The following is a 23,687-nucleotide window of genomic DNA, read 5'->3' on the forward strand; positions in this document are numbered from 1 at the left end:
ACATTGCGATACATGAAGGCAGCCAAGAACATAAACAAATCAGCCGTTAAAGTAAATGCACAAAAATGGTATTTATCTGAATACTAACTGAGAATGGCTGACAGGTTTTGAGGGCAAGAGTACACCGACTGGCTTATTGTGTTTGGAGTTGATGTCACCTCCACTCTCTTGGCTTTTGTCGCGCAGGTAGAGTGAAGCATTTCAGTGTTTTGTCGATAAAATTTGACGAAGCAGGGAGTATACACATAGTTAGGAGTTTGGAGATCCGCTCTTCATTGCTAATAAGCGTAATTGGAGTTAAGAGTGTGCAACCAAATCGGATTTGCTCTTTAGCTGTTTTTGCATTAATTATTTAAGTGCAATGTATAAGAAATATGAGCTCAAAGCGAATCCGCTGTTTTTGCTGAAAGGTGTGGCTGCTCATTCAAGTAAGTGGGAAATACATAAAATAAATACTATTAGTAGCCCTTTTTCGATGCTCGCTCGTAAGTGGAGTGATGCTTTGAGCGGTTCTGGATCCTACATCGACTGAGGTGGCTCCTCTGAGATGCCAAAAGCGAATGTTAATTCCATTACACTTTACAATGAGGCGGCGAGTATTTCAAGAAAACATTTTTTTTTATTGCTTTATGCTTCATGTCTACGGGAGTCATCGAACTTGAGATCAAACGCGCGTTGGTATTGATAAAAAAAAAGTTAATATAGAAACAAGCGATAGTTCTACGACAAAACCCGTTACGAAAATAGAAAAGAGTTCTGTTTCCACCAATTTGAAAAAGTGCTTCTCATTTTACTTGCTGAAAAATAAACTTCGTTGACAAACCGATGATACAGGTCAGCCTTTCAAAGATGTATGCGGACCCAACCACTGTTGATATTCCTACAATATGAAAATTTTTGACTCAAAACATGTTACCAAGCATTTTGGACATTGTCATGAATTCTGCTAACAATTGGTCTATTTGAAAAATTTTAAAAATGATATAAGTTGCATGGCTTTATCAAATAGGCAATTAAAGACAATATCAGTTCCCTTAAAAGCCAATTATACATAAAATATAGAGAATATTTGAAAGCTACCTCCTATTCCTCACTAATTCCATCTTTGAGGTTTTGAATCGACTCTGGGCTGTTGGCGTAGACCTTCTCTTTCACGTGGCCACAAAGAAAAAAGTCACAAGGTGTTAATTCACAAGATCTCGGTGGCGAATTGTGATCACCTCTTCGAGAGATAACACTTTTCCCGTAAAAGATGAATGGTTTCGTTGTGGTTTCGCTTGTGTGGCACCGTCTTTTTGAAAATAAACGTTATCCAGATCGATACCATCCAATTCCGGCCATAAAAAATTCTTAAACATCTCTCGATAGCGCAATCCATTCCAAAATAACACCTGTTATTGGAAAACCCTTTACTTATTTTTTACTTTATCTTAACTTAAATCGAGCAAATCGCTGCCGCAATATTTATCTTATTAAAAAATTCTCAATTTGAAAAATTTAATAGATGTTTAACCCATTGGTTGGATTTTTCGATTAAAATGGCCACAATTCATTTTTGTTTTGGAACGTATTTTTGCTACTGTGAAACAAAATTTTACCAATTTATTGAATAACCTGCAAAAGAGGGGCAGCAGAGACAAAAAGCAAATGTATGTATTTTTTTTTTCTTTTTGGGACTTAAATATTACCTGAAAATTTTTTTTTTTAATGTTTTCATGCCATTGAAAGAATCAAATATATTTTGTTTGCAAGTCCTTTCTGTCGCTTTTTCAACGTTTTACATCGTATACACTTTTTGGCACTTTAACCAACGTTGGAAGCATAGTTTTAGGCGCAAAATTTTTTATTCATTAATTTTAATAATGTGGGTTATAAAATAATTACAGAATGCAGTAAAGGAGTTTTTTTTTTAATTTTACAGCTTGCATTCTTATTGAACGACTTCAATTACTACAACAAAAAAATAAAATTAATATACTAATTATGTGATGAGGTTGTGCAACTAAAGCCAATTCAGGTGGTTTATATGTATGTGATGCATGGGTATAATTACTGACCACATAAATAGATAAATTAAAATTTAGATTAGTCTTACCTTGGTTTTGATGTCGACATTGTTTTACAGAATGAAGAATTGTTTTGCTGAATGAAGTTGAACGGTTTGCAGGTGAACAAGTCGTTTAAATTGCTGTTACACGTAAAAAAAATTATATATGAAAATTGCTTGTACAATAACTTTTTCATTTAACTTTATAATGACATATTATTATCTCTATAACCATTCTATATTTTTAACTTTACCGCCAATGCCTGTTTTCGATTTATAGTTTCGGTTAAAAAATTCGTTGAATTGCCTACGAATTTGTGAACTTCCTTAGTGTGTTGCTTTTCACTTGGTTAAACGTTATTTAACGAAATTATACTTTGCTTCTCGCTACTTTAATTTAACTATCATAAAATCTTGCATCGTGCTAAAAGTTTATTGAACAAAACAACGAGTGCTCAAACAACAACAATGAATTACCTCTATAAATGCTCATCACAAAATCTCACGTTTGGTTTAAAAAAGCGTAAGCATTGATTTGTTTGATTATTTATATATGCGAAAACATTTCAACTATATTTTAAAATAGAAAATCGAACTCGCACCTATCAAATAAAAGTGAAAGCGCTGTAAAAAACTCAAATGTGCAAGTGTTCGTGTTAAACGTCACCTTAACCACACTTCGTGTATCCTATTTTTATTTTTTCCGTTATACTGAGACTGCGTTTTAACTTTTACTTCAAATAATTCAATTATTAATATATACCCACTGACTGCAATAAAACAATCCCATTACCACATTTCTAGTAAGCATAAAACCGCACTCACAAATAAATTCGAACTACCGTACAAACTTTCGTATTCGTAGCAACACCGGAAGATGGCGACTCCGGCTAACATACGAGTATATTAAATTTCACCGTTTGATTGCGCGTTATATTTACCACATACTGTTTAATATGAATTTTTAGAGTATAAAAAATCTCCAAATTTGCGTTAACTCAACACTAATTAGAAAATATTTTCATTTGCACTATATGAAAGCACAATTCTTGGATTTTTACTTCTGCACATCCGGCGGAACATTAAACGATTGACGATATGCTCCTGCGTAACCGATGACATTGGCGTGTTGCCACTAGATGTGAAGTAATTAATATTTGAAATATTTTAAATCTTTTGTTTTGTTATATTTTGTTTTATTGTTGTTCAGCGTACAAAGTATTTTTACGAAACTGTAGAGCCACTATTTTAATTTATACATTTACAAATAAAAATACAAATTAAAACATAAAGTAAACTACCAAAATTTATACAAATGAATACCATTTGCTATTTAACCAATATGGCATCTGCATCGCTTTACCTTCCACAGTCCAACGACTCGAACAGCTGTCCGCAGAGTTGCTTTCAAAATGTATAATAATTGTGCGACCACTTTTTGCTGTTGGACGGCGAATTGTTTTTCAGTAATAAAACGCGCGTCAGCCGATTTGGTTAAATTTTTATTATTATAATACTCGTAATTTATGGTCGTTCGCTCTTATGTCTGCATACATATATGTGTGGGTGAATAAATGTTTGGAATTTGAATTGCAAAGCAAAAATCAAAGAAAATGTAAAAAGTAAACAAATTGGGAAAACAGATAAACAAATAATGTGCAAAGCTAAGCAGTTCGGCTGCCATTAAATTAAATTGGGCTTGCGTTTCGCTGTTTGTAATAAATATTAAAATATTCGTGTCTGGAAAATTTGTATCGATAATATTAACTTGTGTTCTAAAAATCTTTGAATATACATAGAAAATTAATTTTGCATAAGTGTGAATTTTTTGGAAATTGCGAAAAGGCAAATTCAAAATTTTGTGAAAATCATCTCAATTGTGTTTTGTGTATAACAGCGGAAAAGCCGCATTGGAGATTGTGTGCTTATTGCGTTATTGGAGGGAAGCTAGTGGGAGGCTTGTCGGTTGCCTTGTTGACGAGAATGTCCTTCAAGAATTTTGCGCAAATGTCAAGTAATATGTTGGGTATAGTGTAGAAACGATTATAACTTGCAAAAATATCGGATAAAAGTAGTTTCAAAGCAAAAAAGAAAGCGCGTTTTGGACGTGGTGGGGGTGCCGGTGGCGGTTCCCACAGGATTACCAGCGATTACTCATCGTGCTCGTGAAATTGGAAAACAATAAAAGTAACAACAAAGTGGACCGATTGTCTTCAACAATCGACCCCTTCCAAGTGCCGAAACACGAACGCACACACATGTTTGTTTGTGTGCGTGTTGTATGTTAAAAAAACCGGCGTGCTATACAAAAATAGAGCTATTTGCAATTTAAAAATAACTTATTAAAAATAAAAGTAAAGGAAAATTCATCACGCTGACTACAGCGTAGGCTGCAAACAAACAAAAAAGGAAGCAAATCGTTCGAGGCCGTGCTGTCATTCGCAACATACACATATTTAGTGCCACAAAGTTTGCCAATCATCTGTGTGCTTCCTTTCAACTTGAATTCCATCGGCCAACAACCGACCGACCAAGCATTTGAGCAGCGTCTTCCAACGCTGTCATTGTGCGTCAATTTTTTTATAACTTGTTTTGGTATAAATTCTTATTGAATTGCATTCCTCTCCGTGCTGCTTCGTTTAGTTGGCCTTCGCTGTTGATTTGTGGCCAAGATGAGCGAACGTAAATTCACACGCGGCCTAAACAACAACAAAGCCGGCATGGCGGCCCATCTTCGCGAATCCGTCTCGCAGGTTGTGCGGCAGAGCACGGCATTGGTAAGTTCCTACAAATGTATGTATGTACTTATAGAATAATTGCATACCGGATTATACGTGCTGTTATCTGCATAGTTACATATATACATATATGTAAGCTTACATTGTTATTGCACTATTTCCTCGTATTTTTTCTGCCGTTATTGCATTTCTTTTGCTTATTATGTTATGGAATTATGTTCGCTGTTGCGATATCCTTTTCCTTTACATCTTTACAAAAGGGTGTGTCTGTGGTCTCTACCCGGCAATGTTGTAACTCTTGTGACTTTTTCTTGTTTCCTTTGCATAATATATAGTTGCTGCGGCAGTTTTGTTGCTTTCCGATACGACTACTGGTTAGCGCGTCCGGCCACTAATTGTGTGAGGTGTGGTGATGGGAATGGTTGTATGTATGTACATATGTAGGTATATTTCTCGTATATTGCCTTGTGCGATAATAACAGCAAAATTATTAAATAGTAAAAACAAAAATGATAATAATATTGCCGATGATTCTTTCGTAATGCATTTAAAATGTTTTTGTTGTCAACAGCGAACGAAGTCAGCCGATAGTGCAATGAACTGGTCGGAATTTAGCAAAACAAATCTATACATGCACATATATAACGTAAACCAAAATATACCGACAGGAAATAAACTAAACTGAAATAATCAAATGTAGTTGAAATTATTGTTATTAATAATCAAGTACACGAGTACATAGGTATGCAGCTATTTAATTGCTCTTTGAAGAAAAATGCTTCACAAGTTGATTACAACATTATTAAACCAAAAACAAAAAAAATAAATAAATAAATAGGAGTTTGTTCGTTGATAGTAAAAAAACCTAGGGAGCAGTAGAAAGTTATTATTTTGTAAACTAGTTGGGGTGAGTAGTTGCTACAGCACCTCTAATAAAATAACAACTATTAAATAGTACCAAAAGTACACTCGATTAGAACATCACTTATCTTTGTATGCAAAAATTGAAAACAATTTACGCAAAAAATAAAAATCGAATTTGTAAATATTTCACCAGCTGTTTGGTTTTCTCTTTTTGTTGTAATTTGCAATCATAATGCGCAGATCCTCACTGAATAGAATTGGGAACAAACCATAAAGGCAACTCAATAAAGGCAATGCCGATAACACACTTTGTGGAACAGACACTAAAGCAAACAAAAACAAAAACCACCCATAAACAGTGAAAATTAGTAAAAATCAATAAACAGCCAAAAATACCAAAATGCCAGCGAATAATGTTGAAAGTGATCGGCATATGACCAAAATAAGCCAAAAAAAAAGACAGTTTACGGACAAAAGGAAAAAAAGAGTCTGCTCTATAAAAAGCGCCCAGCAGCTAAAGCATAGCCCTAAATTATGTCGTAAGGAATTTATGTACCTACAATGAAAAAAACAACAAAAAAAAAAACAAAAAACGTAGAAACGGAACGGAGGCTGTGTTTTCTCCAAATCAGCCTAAGAAGCAAATGCTTACAGAGAAAAATGACGCACAATGCCCAGTAGCCGCCAAAAGAATTATAAAGTTATAAGAAAAAAAAGGAAAAAAAAAAAATGCGCAATAGAAAGCAGTGAGAAAGATGCTGGCGAAGAGCCAACAAAGTACGAAAGAAAAAACACCGTCTTAGCTGTTCTCTGAAGCCAACAAAAGCGAAATTAAAAGCAAGCAAGATGAAAGTTGTATTTACGGGGAGCAAAGGTCGAATTTAGTTCTGCCAAACTTTTTACTTGCATACTTGTGACTATGTAAAGGGAAGTCAAATAATTCTTAGCTTCTGCTTGCGTCCTTCAAGAGAAATCAGAACTATGAAGTAGTTAACACAAATCGTTTGGAATTTAAAATCCAGCTTACTGGGTTTGCTGATAAGATGAATTTTGCGTTTAAATTAGAGGACAAAAATAAATTAACAGACAAAAATAAAATAAACAAATATGCAGAAGAATTGGGTTCCTAAACCAAGTTAAAACCGAAACATTTTCTTCAAAGTACCTTAAATGTTTTTATTTTGACTAAGAGTTTGTCTGGTGTGTGGTGCTGCAAGGGCTCAATTGTGGTCAAACTCGAGCACGCTTCCGGTTCTGGGAGCTACGTGAAATCCAGCTCCTCCCTTTATTATCATCTATAAGGTACAGGTTTTCACGTCCATCTCCAACCAATATGGGACGCCTTCGAAGCGTGTCAATTAACCGGTTTTTTTCAGTAAGTCTTCATTAGTCTTTCGCCACATTTAAGTTTGTCGTCTAATCGGAAATCGATGCAAAATTATGACCGAAAATCCGAGGTCTATTTTTCGAGTATAAAAAATATTTATTTTCAATGCTAATGATAACTTTTTGATGAAATCCCTCTAATTGCTAGCTCCATCTCTCGTTCTTCTGCTCGCGAGAACAATTTTGGTCTACCGACTTTTGGCTTACTTTCTACTGGTTTAGTTGCTTCAAAGTGCCTTATAACGTCATGCAAGTGGAGAGAAAAAGATAAAAGGTTATTGAAATAAAAAGAATTGAATGAATATGAAATAATAAAAACCGTTTCTGCTTCTGATTTTTAATTTCCATGAGTCACCTCATTTTTTTCCATTATCATTATCACTCCCTTTGAAATTCCACAGCAAAAACTCATTATCCACAATAACCTCTATTTTGTGCATTGCCTATCGCTAGCAGCAGTTTTTTAATTCTTCCTCTGTTCACTGCTTTTCGGCTGTTTGTCTGTTCATCTTGGCTGTTATTGCCTGGACGCTGAGATTTCAAGGTCGCTTAAACAGCTTGGCAATTCCAATCATACCTGAGGCAAATTGGATGTTTGAATGGGTCTGTAAACATTCATTCATATGTGTATGGGTGTTTCATTATGCGGTTATAAAATAATTTTCGTTCCACTCCAACATACACTTGTGCTGCGCTGCAGTTCAATAACTTATTTTATGCATACATATGTACATACATATGTAATTTTCAGCGTGTAGCAGTCAGAGAATTTCCATCGTCACAGTTTAATCATAGCAAAGCATTGACTGTGCGAGCGCGCAACTGAGTGAAGGAAAGGAAATGAAATTACGACGTAACCAGTTGCATGATTAGTTTTAATGACTGCGGACATACATAAATACATACATACATACATACATCCATACAGAAGTACATATGATACTTCTAAGAGGCACTCGTCTCATAATAAAAATACTGCTACTATTTTTTTCTAAGTTAGAGAAATTAAATATTTTTAATTTCAATTTTTGAACTGGATGACTCGAGTAAAGGGTGGGTGGTCCATACATTACTTATAGTAAAATAAAATTGATAGACGGTTTCTGGCATATTATTAAAAAGAGTATTAATATAGATTCCTTTTGCTTAAAAAATATAATTACATTCAATGAACTGCCTTGCCAGGCCTAAGGGTTTAAATCGTTTTTGGAGTTCCTGCACAAAATCGCTATTCCAGTGCAACTCAAAACACATTGTCAAATTGAAGCTGCGAAGCATGCCATTTTGCTGAAATCATGTAAATTTGGTAGCCAAATATACCACTATGGTCAATTTAGTAATTCTCTCAGAACGGAGTGCGTTGTATTTTGAATTCTACCCCTTCGGTCATTGGTGATCCACTGATGCTTTCTGATAAGGTTGATTACCTGGGTGTGATTGTGGATGTAAATGTTTCGCGGAAACCTTATACTGAGGAAATGCTTTAAAAAGCTTCAGTTGCTTTGTTGTTGCTGCAGCAGTAACTTTGCCCTGTCAGTGTAGTGTAAATCACCGGTCGTCTTCGTGTAGCTCATCTAACGGTAGGTGCAGGAAACTTGCTGTTTCGACAGGTTGGCTCCACAGGGAGAGGGGTGTTAGATGAGTGGGGTAGATGGGGCATGTGTTAGTTTGTATTTCACCCGGGTTGCTATTGGTATAAGATGAAGTTTATAGCCTAGTTATTTGCTGATTTTCTGAAACGATTATACAATTAATATGTAATGTGAGAGGGAGGCCGCGGCTATCGGATAATGCTACGTTGGGAGTGCGCCCTCATCAGAATAAGTGACACACTGCGGACCATCCCTGCTCTAGCTCATTTAGCTACTTAAAATTTATTTAAGAAATTAAAATTTTTTTTTAACAAAATAAAATAAAAATTACAAATTTTCGTAAAGATTTTGTGATACAAATACATTTTTGAAAAATGAAAGAAATCTTAACCAAAATAAAAAAAAAAAGATTTAATTCGTTTTAAATTTTTTTATAATATTTTCAGTTCTAGTGCTTTTATCGTAATAGGTTTTCAAAAATGACAAACTAAAATTTTGGAAATAAGTTTCCATCCAAAATATTTTTAATAACTATATTCGTCAGTATTAAGTAAAGTTTTTTTTTCCTAAATGTCTCACAACCAATTTTTTTTTAATTTTACGATAATTCTTTTATTTTTGTAGACAATTTTTTATTTAAAAAATTCAAAAATTTAGTTTCCCAAACAAGCAGGAGTTCACAAACTTTTTTCATATTAAATACTTACATACATACAATTTTATTAAATTATTGAACTAATTCTTACCTATACTCCATGCCATAATACATTGAGTCAAATTCTTGGTACTTCTTAAATGTTTCACTAAAAAACTAAAAAAAAAATAAAAATTTTGTAAATAAATGTCTTTGAAAATTTTAAAATTCTTGAATAGGATTTGTATATTTATTCGATTTTTTTTTTAATTTTGCAAGAATTTTTGTTTTGAAAATATATATTTTTTATCATATAAATTTAAACTATTAACTATAAGTTTCGGCACTGAGTAAATTTTGAATTTCTTTCGTGAATGTTTTAAATGAAAAACATTCCAAATTTTTATTATTAACTATGTATGTACCTACTTATATATTAGTCGGTATATTAAGTAAAAGTTTTGGTGTTTCTTATTTGTTTCACATAGAAAATTAAAAAAAAAAATGTTTAAGCTTATTACCAAAATTAGAAAATGCGATTCTCATATTAAAATATAATATTTTTCGATTATTCTTTATTTTTAAGATTTTTTTCGAAATGTTTTTATTTATTTCTGACCTACATGTAGCAGCTGATGATGTACAAGTATCATATTTAAGAATCAACCGACAAAAAAAAAACATTGAAATTAGTTTCTATAGAAATTCAACTTCAAACTTCATTAGTATTCCTTTCATTGAATTTCAATGCCTTTTATGTACTCTGATAACTTTTTCGAACATTGCCATTCGTAATGTGTCTGCTCATACATGTGTATGCATGTATGTATGTATAACTACTTATAGCGGCATTAACTCTAGTAGCCCTTTTAATTAAAGTAATTGATCACTTTTGACCTTTTTTTGGTCTGCCCGTCAGTCGCACAAATATTATTTTATGTACTAATTGAACTCATTGTCATTAGTTCTAAACTTGCATGAAAGTTTTACATAAAAGTCAGAAAGAAACTTAATTTTTTGGTTTTGTACCACAATGGGCATTTAGATGTGCTCAGTGCTTATAGCCCTTTACTTTGTAAATACAAGATACTCAGCAAACATTCTATTTCCTAAACTGGTATTTTATTGATGATGTCATACTAGTTCGAGAGCTACTAAAATTGGACCAGTTCAAAAGTGACCACTTTTAGGTGCATACAAAACTAATATTTACTAATAAAAAATATAAACAAGACTGTTTTAAACGTTAAAGATGCACTTAAATGTTGATGGAGTCAAAAATCTACTTTTTTGTTTGTTATGAACAATAACTGTTGATACACCCATACGTGGTTTTACTAGTTCGTTAAAAGGAGGCTTTCAATTGACACTTCGGACATCACCAGGTTAAAATAATAGCCGCAGCATTGGCAGCTAGAGGTCGAACTACTTCAGCTCCAAAAGAAAATGTAAATAAAACAGTTCAGAACTAATTGGTTTGACTTGACTGCAGAGCTTACATTTGTGCATAAGAATTTTTTCTCCTAGACATTTAAGCTTTAGAAGCTTAATTAGTAGGAAAAGAAGAATAATTTGAAGCGAAAATTTAGCATTAAACGGTTATGTATATGTGTTTGTATTTATAGAGGAGTACAAAATTATTCACATGTCACCCAATTTATTTTGCTACATCTGGAAAAGAAATAAAAGTAATTTGTGATTTTGTTTTGGTTATAATAACATCTGAGAAGATTTAAAAATTTCATTGGACCTTCTACGTGGCACAGTACAAGAGATATTCTGAAGAATCGCTGTTGCTGCTTTTGTTGTTGTGGTGTAACATAAATATTCTCCATCCCATATACGCACGGGGAATGCTGCTGAAATCCGGGTAACGTAAACCGACAGTCATGGGAACGCCCATAGATTCTTATTATACTTCGATTTTGCTCATACTTGGAATGTGTCTTACCTACCTAAAAATAAATATTTTTGTCGGTTATAGAATCGGTAGGTAGCGCTGCGATAGATATTAAGAAAAATCGTACTTATGGTCCGATTTGACTTATGTTTTGGGTATATCTTAACTTAAATGGAAAAACAATTAAATGTTTCTGAATAAACGTGGCTCCGCTAAGAGAAGCTGTGATCGAGATATTTCGAAAAAGCGCTTTAATGGGGCGATTTATTTATTCCTTGTGTCACACCTCTTGCCGATTACCTAAAAATAAATATATTTGAAAGAAGTTCATCTGGAGATCACTAAACAGCGCATTCATATAATATTTATTGAAATCTTATTAATAGCCCGATTTATCAAAGCTCAGTAGCACAAAATTACGCATTCCATTTCGATATCTATGAAAGCGCGCAGGTGAGCACGAGCACAAAAAGGGTAATTAATTTATTTACTTAAAAAAGAGAATTTCGGAGGTATTGTTTTTGAAATTTTGCAAATTTCGGTTCATAAAAATTGTAATTGAGGATATGTGGGAGCAGTAGAAAAACTATAGAAGTCCAAATAATGTAAAAGCTAAATATCTAAAAAATATTACGTTCTGTTGTTGATGGAGGTTTAAAATATTCTACAAAAATATTACCCTAAAATTTCAACAGGTGTTTTTTCAGACGAAAACAGGGCGCGATAAAAAAGTGCATCCAGAGTTTTTTTGTTTTGTTTTTTTTTAAGGAAGAGTCAAAATGACCCACACGGGATATTGCTTTAAAATGCTCCACAAAACTATGCGCCAAAATACACTCTCAAACACAATTTTAATAGTAAATGTAGTTTTATGCCAGTTTTTTTTTTCAAATGATTTACATGAAATTGTGGCAAAATTAGGAGAAATCCAATGCACTGCAGTACACCGTAACAAAAATGGGTATAGTTTAGTGACAATGTGGCATGTGGTTTTTCTTTAATTATAATTGCGATACATTTTTAGCTTCTTTTTGTCCTATTTTGTCGCTTTGTGAAATTAAACTGTTATTACCTTCATAGAAATATTAAACAAAAACATATTTAAAATTGTTTGCTACAAAATATGCGCAAATAGTTGTTTATTGTTTTAACCTTTGTTAATTTAGCTATTTGTATTTATTTTGTAAGAAAACAGCCACTGCAAACAAAGATAATGCAAATAAAGTATAAATGGAATTTTGAATATATGTACATACATATGTCACTTTTCTCTTTTATGCTCGCATAAGTAAATGCTTCATTCAGTAATATTGTTAAAAAATAATGTGAATATACTATATATTTATATAATCCCACGTGTGTCTCATATAAAAACTACCTATCCAAAGCTAACTTCGATAGGGTTGCACTATACCAAATGCTTGTCTTAAAAAATTTCATAAACACTAAAAAGCTATAAATGCAAATCCCTTTTCAGTTTATTATGCAATACGAATTGAACTATTTCGTCTTGTTTTTTGTAAAAAAACTGAAAACATTATTAACAATCATTTGAAAACACTTCCTATCTTCAAAAATTTGCTCTTCTACTTTCCCCTAATTTTTCTTGATGCGGGTTATAATAGACTTTTAAGTACTGTGTAACACTATTTTGGTTACAAATTTTCAGCGGGCAATGCGACATTGTTTTCTAGGGTCAGGTGTTAATAATAAAACCTGCATATACATATGCATGTATATTTTTATACAATAGTCGTATATGTAGATAGACATGTATATATGTATGTATGTATATGCCAAAATGAAAGTAGTTAAAACAACTAAATAGTCAAAAAATTAAACGCACTACCACTATATTCGTAGCCTAAGATAAGCTCCAACATACATATGCACATATGTATGTATATGAAGAAGGTTCATAACTTATATGAATATACTTACTTACTTATATAAATATATTTTTGTAGATACTCAAATATAATATTTACTTAAGTACTTATATATGTATGTATTTGAATGTATATGCATGTGTCTTTATAGTACTTTATGGATGAGCCCATATCATTAGTCCATTCCAATAATGACTGATTATCAGTTACATATACACACCTACATACATATATATTTAATAGATATTTTTGTTTGCCACATTGCGGATGAAAAACAAATACAATGGACAATTTGGGTGATAATGGGCAACTGATTTTATAAGTGAACAGTATGCGAAAGGTGTATTTTTACATGCTATAAACATATGTATGTACATATATATACTCATACATACATACATACATATGTACATGCAATAATGTCAGACCCGAACCGTTTCTCATAGCAAGCATGTGTAGTGGTAGGTAGCAGCTCTAACGTCTCAGAACGGCAGACGGAATTTTATGAGACGCTTTTCTTTGATAGAAGAGCACTCGGAAATTTATCGTTAACCGTCGAACGGTCAACCGAATGATAGTTATACACACATAAACCCACTCTTCTATGCCGTTTTGTTCAATTATTTAAGTTTTGTTCCTATCTTCTCCTAATTTTTGCACTCATTAGAAGAAAAACTCTACAGAATTTAAGTTTAATGATTTGTTAATTTGGTGAAAGGCGGAAAAAATATTTGATTGTATCTAAATTACATACAAGCGTGCCTAAATACCTACGGAACGCTTTTGCTATTTCTTTTTTAACTCAATCATAAATATATAAATATGATGCGCGGGTGCAGCGGATAGAACAAATACATACTATATGTATGTACAACAAAAAGTCGATGACAGAGATGACGTGCATGCAATTGCCGTGAACGTGCCATGTTTGGAGGCAGCGTGTATGACACACTTAACAGACCGATACAACGAACAGTGAATGTTTTATGAAAAATAAATAAATCAATCGAATGTGGAACTTTTTAATATTGTAAAAAAAGCTAAACAAGAAAGTAAACTATTTAATACAAAACAATGAAAAAGATAATGAAAAAAATAAACACAATATAAAACAAAGCTTAGGTAGTGGGAGCCGTTTGTCATAGGTAGTAGGGAGCAGTAAATGTAAGCGTGTGATTTGTTACGTTTCAGTTACATCCGCAAAGCGTTTTGATACTTATAAATTATTGTACAATAAAATAAAAAAATTAAATACAATAAATAAAGAAACAATTAAAAGATTGTAATAATAAAAAATCAATGAAAGGAAAGAAAGAAAAATGAAAGGTAGGACAAAATACAATTAAATAAAAAAAAAAAATGAAAATAAAATTTGAATGAATAACATAGAAAAAACACACAAAACGAAAAATAAATTTGAATGAAAAATAAAAAAAATGAACAAAACAAAAAAAAATTTGAATGAAAAAAAATAAAGTGAGCAAAAAAAAAAAAAAAATTAAAATTAAATGAAATGAAAGGAAATATAAAAAAAAAATAATTAAATTAAAAAATTAATTAAAGAAAAAAAAATAATGGAAAAACATAAAAAGGGGGAAAAGAAATAAAACAAACAAATAAACAAAAGAAAAAAATAAAAAAAGAAAAAGTAAAAAAGGAAAAAAATAGTAATAAAAAACTAAAAGAAACAAAAAAAAAACATAATAGAAAAAAGAAAAGAAATGAAAAAAAGAAAAAAGAAAGGAAAGGAAAAAAGAAAAAAAAAACTAAAAGAGAAAAAGAAAAGAAAAGACTAAAACGAAAAAAGAAAGAAACACATAAGGAAAAAAAAAATAAAAGGGAGAAAATAAATATCCAGAAAAAAGTAAATACAAATGAAAAATATCGAGAAAAGAGCAAATAAAAATAAAAAAATAAAGAGCAAGAAAAAAATAAAAAATTTAAATAAAAATAAAAAACAAATCAAAAATAAATAAAAAAAAGAGTGTGCAAAAAAATAAAAAGGAACTAAAATGAACAAATGGTTGTATGGTGGACAGCACTCGAAAAATGGCGTAGAGTAGCCACAATTGATTGAGTCCAAAGAACAGCCTGCCTCCTGATAACAGGATGGGTAAGTACAACACCTACTAAGGCTCTAAATACGTTGCTTCACTTGTTCCCTATCGATCTGGCCGTGACACGCATGAATGCTATATCGAAATGGAGTAAGTATCTTGGCCATTCGGCCATCCTGAACAGGAACACTGTTATCTCTTCGGACATAGACTATCATGTAAGTCTTCCATCACCACCCTTGCTATTCTCCTGTTCACTCCCAACTATGGAAGAATGGAAGACAAATCTAACCGAAATCGATGGCCCTCTGATTATATATACAGATGGTTCAAAACAAGACGGCAAAGTGGGATTTGGAATCTTTTCCAATTCCCCTCACATCAATCTATCATTTAGATTACCCGACTACTGTAGCGTATTCCAAGCGGAAGTATGCGCTATCTGGTATGCTGCGAAAACTCTCTTAGAAAATAGAATATCACTAGAGGATATCCGCTTTTTCACCGACAGTCAAGCGGCCGTTCGAGCACTCAGCTCCTCTTTTACCCACTCAGATGTGGTTCCATCCTGTCTCTTATCTCTTAACGAGATAAGTGTTCAGAATTCTGTTCGAGGACGAAGATGAGGAAGTATCGAGCAGGCATTTGCTGTGCAGTTGTCCCGGCCTAGCCAGAAGTCGACTCGCTCTTCTAGGCTCTCCAACAATTGACAATCTTTCAGTACTCTCGGACCTGAAAATCGAATCTCTCATTAAATTCTCGAAACGAATTAATATCTTAGACCAAAATCTATAGTAAAAATCTCGGTCAGGTGGGGAAATCATATTATATAATGAGCTCTAGGGCAACACAACGGACCCAACTTGTGGTCTATGTGGCACTCCGATGCGGGGTCACCCTTAAACCAACCAACCAACCCAAAATGAACAAAGTAACAATATTATATACTGAAATGAAATAAAAGGAAAAAATTTAAATGAAATGAGATTAAATGAAAAAAGAATTAAATACCAAATAATACCATAAATAAAGTTCCTGTGACAGTCGGTTCTAAGTTACCAAAACGACCCGGCCATGGACTGTTACTCCTCCAGCATTACCAATATATGTATGGGGAATATTGAAACTGCTACAACAATCATGAAATAAAGGAATACCAAGAAAAAAGTAAACTTAATAAAATGCTAGGAAATAAAAAGTAATAAAATTGTATTAGTTGTAAGTCAGCAAAAAACTGTCGAGAAGATTGAAGTGGTAGAATAGCTATAACTTACATTAGGACTCACTGACAAGTTTTCACAAGTCATTTGTTTCTCATTTATACATTTTTTTTATGAAAATATATGTAGCTCATTCTCCTAAAAGAAAAACCTATATATAAATACATGTCTCAAAATTTGGGTAGTTATGTACTTACATATTAAGTTAAAATAATTACATCGAACAGAAGATCAATTTTATTAATTATTCTTCTTCAGCTCTTCGCGTTGAGATACAGTAGCCATTCCCACCTCGGGCTTTAAATTTTCATTTCAGTACAAACAAGTTTTTCAACTTCAAAGATGCGCTGACTTCATAACGAAAATATTTATGTATTTGTTTCATGCTATTAACTATGAGGCTATAAAACATGAATAATCATATTCGCAAAAAGCTCAAAGGCTACAGAGTGGTTCACGATGGCCTGAGAGTATTCCAAACTGGCGGATTTTACATTCATACTTATTTATGTTACATACTTATGCATGCCGAGTATGTATGCTTATTGCATTGACAGCTCATCCCCGGCATAGCCGTTTTTGTTGCTCTTGCTGATGTGTAGTAGTATTGTAAGTGACTGTTTGGCTATTTGACACACACTTCACACACCTTTGTGGCACCGGTTTTTTCAACGCGGTCCACTCGTTCAGCTCCAACGATTCAACTTCATTGGCATATGTTGATTCGCCAATTTTGCTTTTGTTTTATGTGACTGACTACATTTTTGTGTGACTGAGCTTGTTTTTTAATTTTTCCATTCTAAATAAAATAAAAAAATTAATTTAGATATTCTTGTTTTTGATTTGGTGTTATTGCTCTTATTTTAGTTACACGTTTTTTTGTATTGCTTTTTTAATTCTGGTAATTATTATTTTATTTTTGTTTTTATATTCCGCATTCTATATTCTTTATACTTACTTTTTCACCTAAATGAAATAAAAAAATTAATTAAGATATTCTTGTTTTTGATTTGGTTTTATTGCTCTAGTTTAGTTATACGGTTTTTGGTTTTGCTTTTTTAATGCTGGCCATTATTATTATTTTATGTTTGCTTTTACATTCCGCATTCTATGTTTTTTATACTTACTTTTTCACCTACGATCTCGATTTGAATTTCGTTTTATTTTTTATTTATTTTCATTCGGATATTCTTTATTTTTTACCCTTTTTAATGGTGACGTGTTCGCCCAGCTGCGTCACTTCGTCACGGATCATGTGCTTCCATCACCTTTCTGGCTTACCTGCCGACAATTTCACTCTCTACATATCCGTACATGCACACGCACATAGAATCATACGTCATTTGTGTGTGTTACATGTGTTTATGCATATAATTTTTTTCTATTTGCCTATACGAAAAAGCCTATCCATTCGGTTACCTCAGTCACTTGATTTCAGTATCATTCTTCTCGGACTCTCCGTATTCCAATGGTATTTAATTTCCCCTACAAGCTCTTTTCACCTCAATTCATGCCGAATCGATGTTTTTGTATTTGTTGTTGGCTCATTTGATATGACACTGCGGAAACAAACGATTTATTTTGTACTCATGTGTAGGTATACGTAGACATTTGCACACATCTGTTTGTCTTGCCGGGCAAGCGGGTAATTGAGAATTGTGCTTTGCAAAGGGGCAAGGAACATAGGGATTAAGCTTCAACCGGTTAGTGCACCACAATTGGCTTATTTTTACTGTTCCGCTATTAATTGTTTTTGCTGTTTCAATGCTTAAGTTTAGCTAACGAACGTGCATATGTATTAATGAAGTTTTTTATGCACTATTTAATATATTAATAGTCTTAATAGCTTATGCAAAACATTTAGTAAGATTTTTGTGCACATACATACATACATGTGTTTGTTTATATGGACTAGTGCTGCTAGTATCGAAAGTAAAAAAAGTTAGTTAGTGTTAGTCACTATTGAAGTCTTCTGGCCATATCGATTGTTTTTATTTGCATTTGATTTGGTTTTAATTTGGTGTATTTTATTATTATTGGATATCTTTAAATTTGTGACTTACGACATTCATTCCACACTGTCCAATTTTCTTTCTTTTTTTGTCAAATTTTGACCAGGCGAATGTGTGGCAGTTCTTTACCGTCTAATAAGTGAGGGTGTGCTTTTTCACACCGCCTGATGTTTTATTTTATTTGTGTACATAAGTTTATCCAAACAGTTGTACGAAAACTTTAATTGTAAATGAAAACTGGAAGTAAATCGTTCTATTTTGTTATATTCAATATCAATTAATCATCCAATTTTGTTTTTGAATCATCTTTATTCTAAATATAAAAAAAAATTTGAGTGATAAAAAAAAAATAATTGCCGCGTACACTTCTGTTAGGTGTTTGACCGAGCTCCTCCTGCTATTTGTTGTGGTGTGCATCTTGATGTTGTGGCACAAAATTAATCGCCCTATCGGAAGACTTATAAATATTACATACTAGTATGGAACCCCCGAAAATCGGGTGGGCTTTTTTCCCACGGAAAGTAAACAGCATATGTGACACTTTTATATATTATATTAAAAGTTATGTTAATTTGAAATGTGTATATTTTTATTCATATGTAATATGTAAGAACTTATGCATATAACATTTTTAAAATTTTTTTCAGTTAAATCAGTAATTTTTTTTTTAAACTACTTCATTATAAACTACATTCAACGTCAAGTTTTCGTTATTGCCCATTTGAACTCGTATATTTTCCCAGGATCTAACCCGGCTTAAGGGGTAACACCACTGTACACGCGTAAAATAAACACGATTTTTAAAGAATTTTTTTGTATAGAAGGAAAGGGAAAACAATCACTCTGATTTGGGAAGTTATTACTTATATATATTACTAAAATACAAAACTACAAAATTTGATCGAAAAATTTTACAAAATGGCGGCATTGGAGACATTTTTGTAATGTGGTTTCTCTTGAAGGAGCTCCGCGGCATGCAGCACAGAGGGTGCAAATTTTAATCTGAAACAAAGAAACATTTTTTTTCTTAATCTAGATAAGAATAGCTAGAGAAACACGTAGGGGATTTAAAAAATATTTATTTTTGTGGAATTAGCAAGCATTTGAAGGAAAAAACTCTATTTTGGACTAAAAAAACGACACTTAAATAATTATAACAATCGTTTAAATTAATCTATCGAAAATCCCCTACGCTCTTCTCTTAAGAAGGTTATTATACAGACGTAGTGAAAAACCTGATTAAAAATATTTAAGATTGTTTGAGTTATGCTGCGTGCCAATTTCAGAAAACGTGTTTTGAGAAAAACGCGTTTAAAGTTTGGAAATTTGGAGAAGTCGTTAGGTAGCAGTCACTAACGCTTGGTAAAAAGCTTAAAATATTTATAAAATAAACTTCGGTAATGTATAAAACTTTTTGTTCTGTATTTTAAAAGGTTCAAAGAATTTTTTAGATTATAAAAAAAACATCAATTTTTTGAAATTTCTACAGTGGTGTTACCCCTTAACGCAACATAAAGTTGGCCGTGGGCAAAGCAATCCTCCTTTAAATGAAGCCCCACCCTTGATAATGTTTGCCCCTGGGCCTTATTTATTGTTATGGCGAAGGCTATTATAATGGGAAATTGGCGGCGCTTCAACGTAAAAGGAAGTGTGGTTTCGCTCGGCTGCAAATTTATACGAGGCAATAGAAATCGCCTTCCCTGAGCCTCTCCGCATAACACTTCCACGTGCAAACAATTCGGATGCATTTGTTTTATGATAAGTCGTGTGCCATTCACCAACACAATTATACAATTGTTTTTTGCCATTCGTAAAATTTCTTGGATTTGCAAAAGTAAAAATTTTTTTTTTTCACAGATCTTTACGTTTTAAAAAATTTTAAGAAGAATGGTAAACAAAATTTTCAAAGTTCATATTCATATAGGATTTGATAATGGCTGCATACATAAAAATATACATGTACACACATAGAATACAATACAAAGAAAAAAAAACACCTAAAAATGTATATCTGTGTCAAAAAGTTCGTTGATTTGATGGGTAATAGTGTTCTTTTAAATGGCGTTGGGCATCGTCTATTACTATAAAATGTGTCTGAGAATAGCCCAAATACAGTTTATCTTTGAAATAGTATCAAATAAATAACTAATTTGTCTCTCTCTCCTCATTTTTTAAAACTATTTAAAATTTTGAGTTTTGCAAAAAGGATCAAACGCACACAAAATTTTTAAATACATATATACGTTTATATATTGTAGTTCATTTTTACCATATATGAACGAAAACAAAAGTGGATGCTTCTACCAATCATATCCAATACGTGACGTTTCAAACATTTATCACTTACTTACCTGCTCTATTCCTCCACTTAAAGTAGGAACTCTTCTACGAACTCTTTTTGGTCGTCCTCTAGGCATATTTTAAAATTAAATATGGATGTACTTTTTTCTTAAAATAAATTCTATTTTGCGTCTGTCCAAAACTCTTTCTAATTTACACTGTTACCGTTGTTTTAAGTGAATTGACAAATTTCAAGTCAATTGTCAATTCATACCAATTATTGCCATCACAACAAAATTTTGAAAAAAATTCGCAGCACCCGTGGGGGCTATGTTCATGAATACATATTTATTAGTAAAGAGAACAAAACAAAACAATTATTGAGAATCCAAAGAAACTTGACACGCAAATATTTCATGAGCAAATTAACCAATTTTAATTATTACAATATAATATTCCGGAAATATGCTCATCAAAACCTTTCTTTTGATATATATTTCATATCTGTACATATTGTAGTTTAGTCAGAATAAGCGCCATGTTTTAAAATAATACTATAGATAGTGTCGTAAGTTAATCATACCTGTAGTTGACACTTGTGAACTGGACACCTGCGGAATAAAAACAGATAAGGACAAAATACAACCCAGGACAAGACAACTGCAACTACTGGATCGGAGAGTATATGGACAGACGCTAAATTACATTCATCGGGAGACTGTCATCACTTTTTTAAACTCCTGACCACCGAATGCCATTATCGGAGGCCAATTACCACCTATTGGCCCAATTACGATCTGGATATTGTAGCAGGTTAAATTCTTACTTATTCAGAATCAGTAAATGTCCGGCATGTGAAGGTGCCCCGCACGATAGTAACCACTCCTCTCCCTTTGGACCCAACCTGTCGCAACAGCACGTTTCCTGGACCTAAAGTTAGATGAGTTAGACGATGACGATCAGTGACTACAGGCCACTGCCAAGACCTAGTGCACTGCTACAACAACAAAAACAATAAACATACAAGCAATGGTGTGCGTCACGAAAAATTACAATTTTTTAATTAGTAAAAAATTTATTTAAAAACAAAATTAGATGATTCATTTTGCGCCACGTGGTATTAAATATATAATTTGTAGAAGTGTTGAATTTTTCTTGTTCCACTCTCATATGAAACACACAACACAGTGCATATGACAATATTTTCGTAAGATCCATATTTTTAGAATAAAAGAAAACACTACAAGCATTCCTGCTGTCCCAACGCAATCAGAGCTTATCTAATACGGTATATTTTATATTGAAATAAATTGAAATGCGAAACATGTTCGGTAAACCTTTTTTTCCGCTCTAAAAAACCTATTTTAATACCAATAGTTGGAAAAATAAAAAAAAACTGAATTATAACTGTATATTTTTAGACAACTTTATTATATATACTATAGAGTGCCACGTGTGGCCCGTGGTTATGCTCCAGCCTTCGTTTTATGAATTGTCCTTTCACGTCGATTCTAACGAAACACATTTCCTGCTTCAAAATTTTCGCTCTCGACATAATCCACATGAACAATCTCTGAATTTGGATGATCAATTTAAATTTTATTCAACAGCAGCACATTTTTCATACTCATCTCTTTTTTAAGAATTCTTCCGTCAAGTGATGAATGTAGGTAAGTATTTATATGCAAAATATTTTGGGTGTTCCATTAAGAGCGCCAATTTTGAATTTCGGCTAATGTTTTTTGGCAATCATATAGCTCTTTGACGGTTGTCATGTCTTTTGTAAACATTGAGGCTTATTCATGCAGAATTAAAGGGAGACATAACGAATAAAATTTGTGAAAGTCCATAACCAAAATAGTGGAGCTTTTGCGATTACAAGCAAATGCCAAAAGATGAATGAAAAACTCGTCAAAAAGAACCAACTTGACTGGTGGGCCAAATATGGGATACTGTGCTATGTACCATATATAACAGACATTTTTTTTAAAGTCATCGGTTGGGTTTTCCTGTATACTGCCGTGAAAGCCTGCTGCTGTGCTACACGTAAAAGGGCTTACCTGTGACTTTCGCGAACGGCAGAAGGTTTGATATGAGGAGCTTTTTCCCAGCAGAAATGCATTCTTGGGTCTGCTATTGCCTACCGAGAAGCGACCGTATTAGTAAAGTTTTTTTTTTTGATTATTTAGATACTTTATGTCTTCATGCTCACTCGACGACGGCGATCCTTTACATTCGTTATTGCAAAGAAAAATCAACTTTCCAAACAAAAATTAAATTTGTTTAAAATTCAAAAATAGGCGATCTGAATGGAACATCCTATACATAACTTTTTATTATCAGTAATCTTTTATGTCACCGCAATCTATTGCTATGAATTTAAAATGGAAAATGAAGTCATAAAGCGGTTGAATAATAAATCTCTGAATTAATATTAAGTTCAAATTAATTGGCTTTTATTGCATGTTACGGACTTCCATAGAAGCAAACACAGTTATATGCAAATATAATATAATTTATATACATACATATTTATGTATGTGCAATTTATCAAAAACATGCGATACAATTTAAATACGAGGGCCATTCAGTAAGTACGCGTATTTGAAAGCAGGTGACATTCCTTAGTAAAACGGTTATTCCTTTGCAAAGTGGCATCTACTTATACTTATGTTCTGCGAGTTTACATCACAACCCACTTTAGCCCCAGATTACTGGATTCTTCACGCTGGACTACTTCTCTTAGCTCCCTCGAAGGGGGTGCCTGTAAAGAACCGTAAGGTAGGTAGGCCAAAACTGCGATAGCATCGACAATAATCCAGTACTTGATTTTTGCAGCAACGATATATCTAGAGCATAGCTCTTTTAATATCGTCTGTTCGATCACCCTTGGTATGATAATACATGTTCGTCGTCTCATATTCCCTCCGCAATGTAGTGTTCGTGCCCATAATATAGCATCTAGACCACAGATACACTTGTGGCATGCCCATGGTTCTTGTATTAGTATTATGTGTGGGCGTGTTTGCAGTCTTGCATGTCTATTAGGTGAGGGCGGCACCCGTACT

At 32.8% G+C, this 23,687-nt stretch overlaps 2 protein-coding genes across 8 annotated transcripts in view; one reads left to right on the top strand and one right to left on the bottom strand.

Annotated features, from left to right (window-relative positions):
- Nucleotides 1–2,184, bottom strand: part of LOC128865307 (protein lava lamp-like) — a 42,522-nt gene extending 40,338 nt beyond the window's left edge. Inside the window, exon 1 of the mRNA XM_054105495.1 lies at nucleotides 2,096–2,184. Coding sequence (XP_053961470.1) covers nucleotides 2,096–2,115 — 20 coding nt within the window. The 5' untranslated portion in view covers nucleotides 2,116–2,184. The remainder of the gene's footprint in view (nucleotides 1–2,095) is intronic.
- Nucleotides 2,185–3,511: 1,327 nt separating this feature from the next.
- Nucleotides 3,512–23,687, top strand: part of LOC128864470 (dedicator of cytokinesis protein 9) — a 121,304-nt gene continuing 101,128 nt past the window's right edge. For all 7 annotated transcript variants that reach the window (XR_008454691.1, XR_008454692.1, XR_008454693.1 and 4 more), the window contains exon 1: nucleotides 3,512–4,824. Coding sequence is in view for 3 of the 7 variants with exons in the window: in XM_054104143.1 (XP_053960118.1) it covers nucleotides 4,720–4,824 (105 nt within the window). In the remaining 4 variants the exon portion in view is untranslated. The remainder of the gene's footprint in view (nucleotides 4,825–23,687) is intronic.

Source organism: Anastrepha ludens, chromosome 5 (assembly GCF_028408465.1).
Source record: "Anastrepha ludens isolate Willacy chromosome 5, idAnaLude1.1, whole genome shotgun sequence".
Classification (NCBI taxonomy): Eukaryota; Metazoa; Arthropoda; class Insecta; order Diptera; family Tephritidae; genus Anastrepha; species Anastrepha ludens.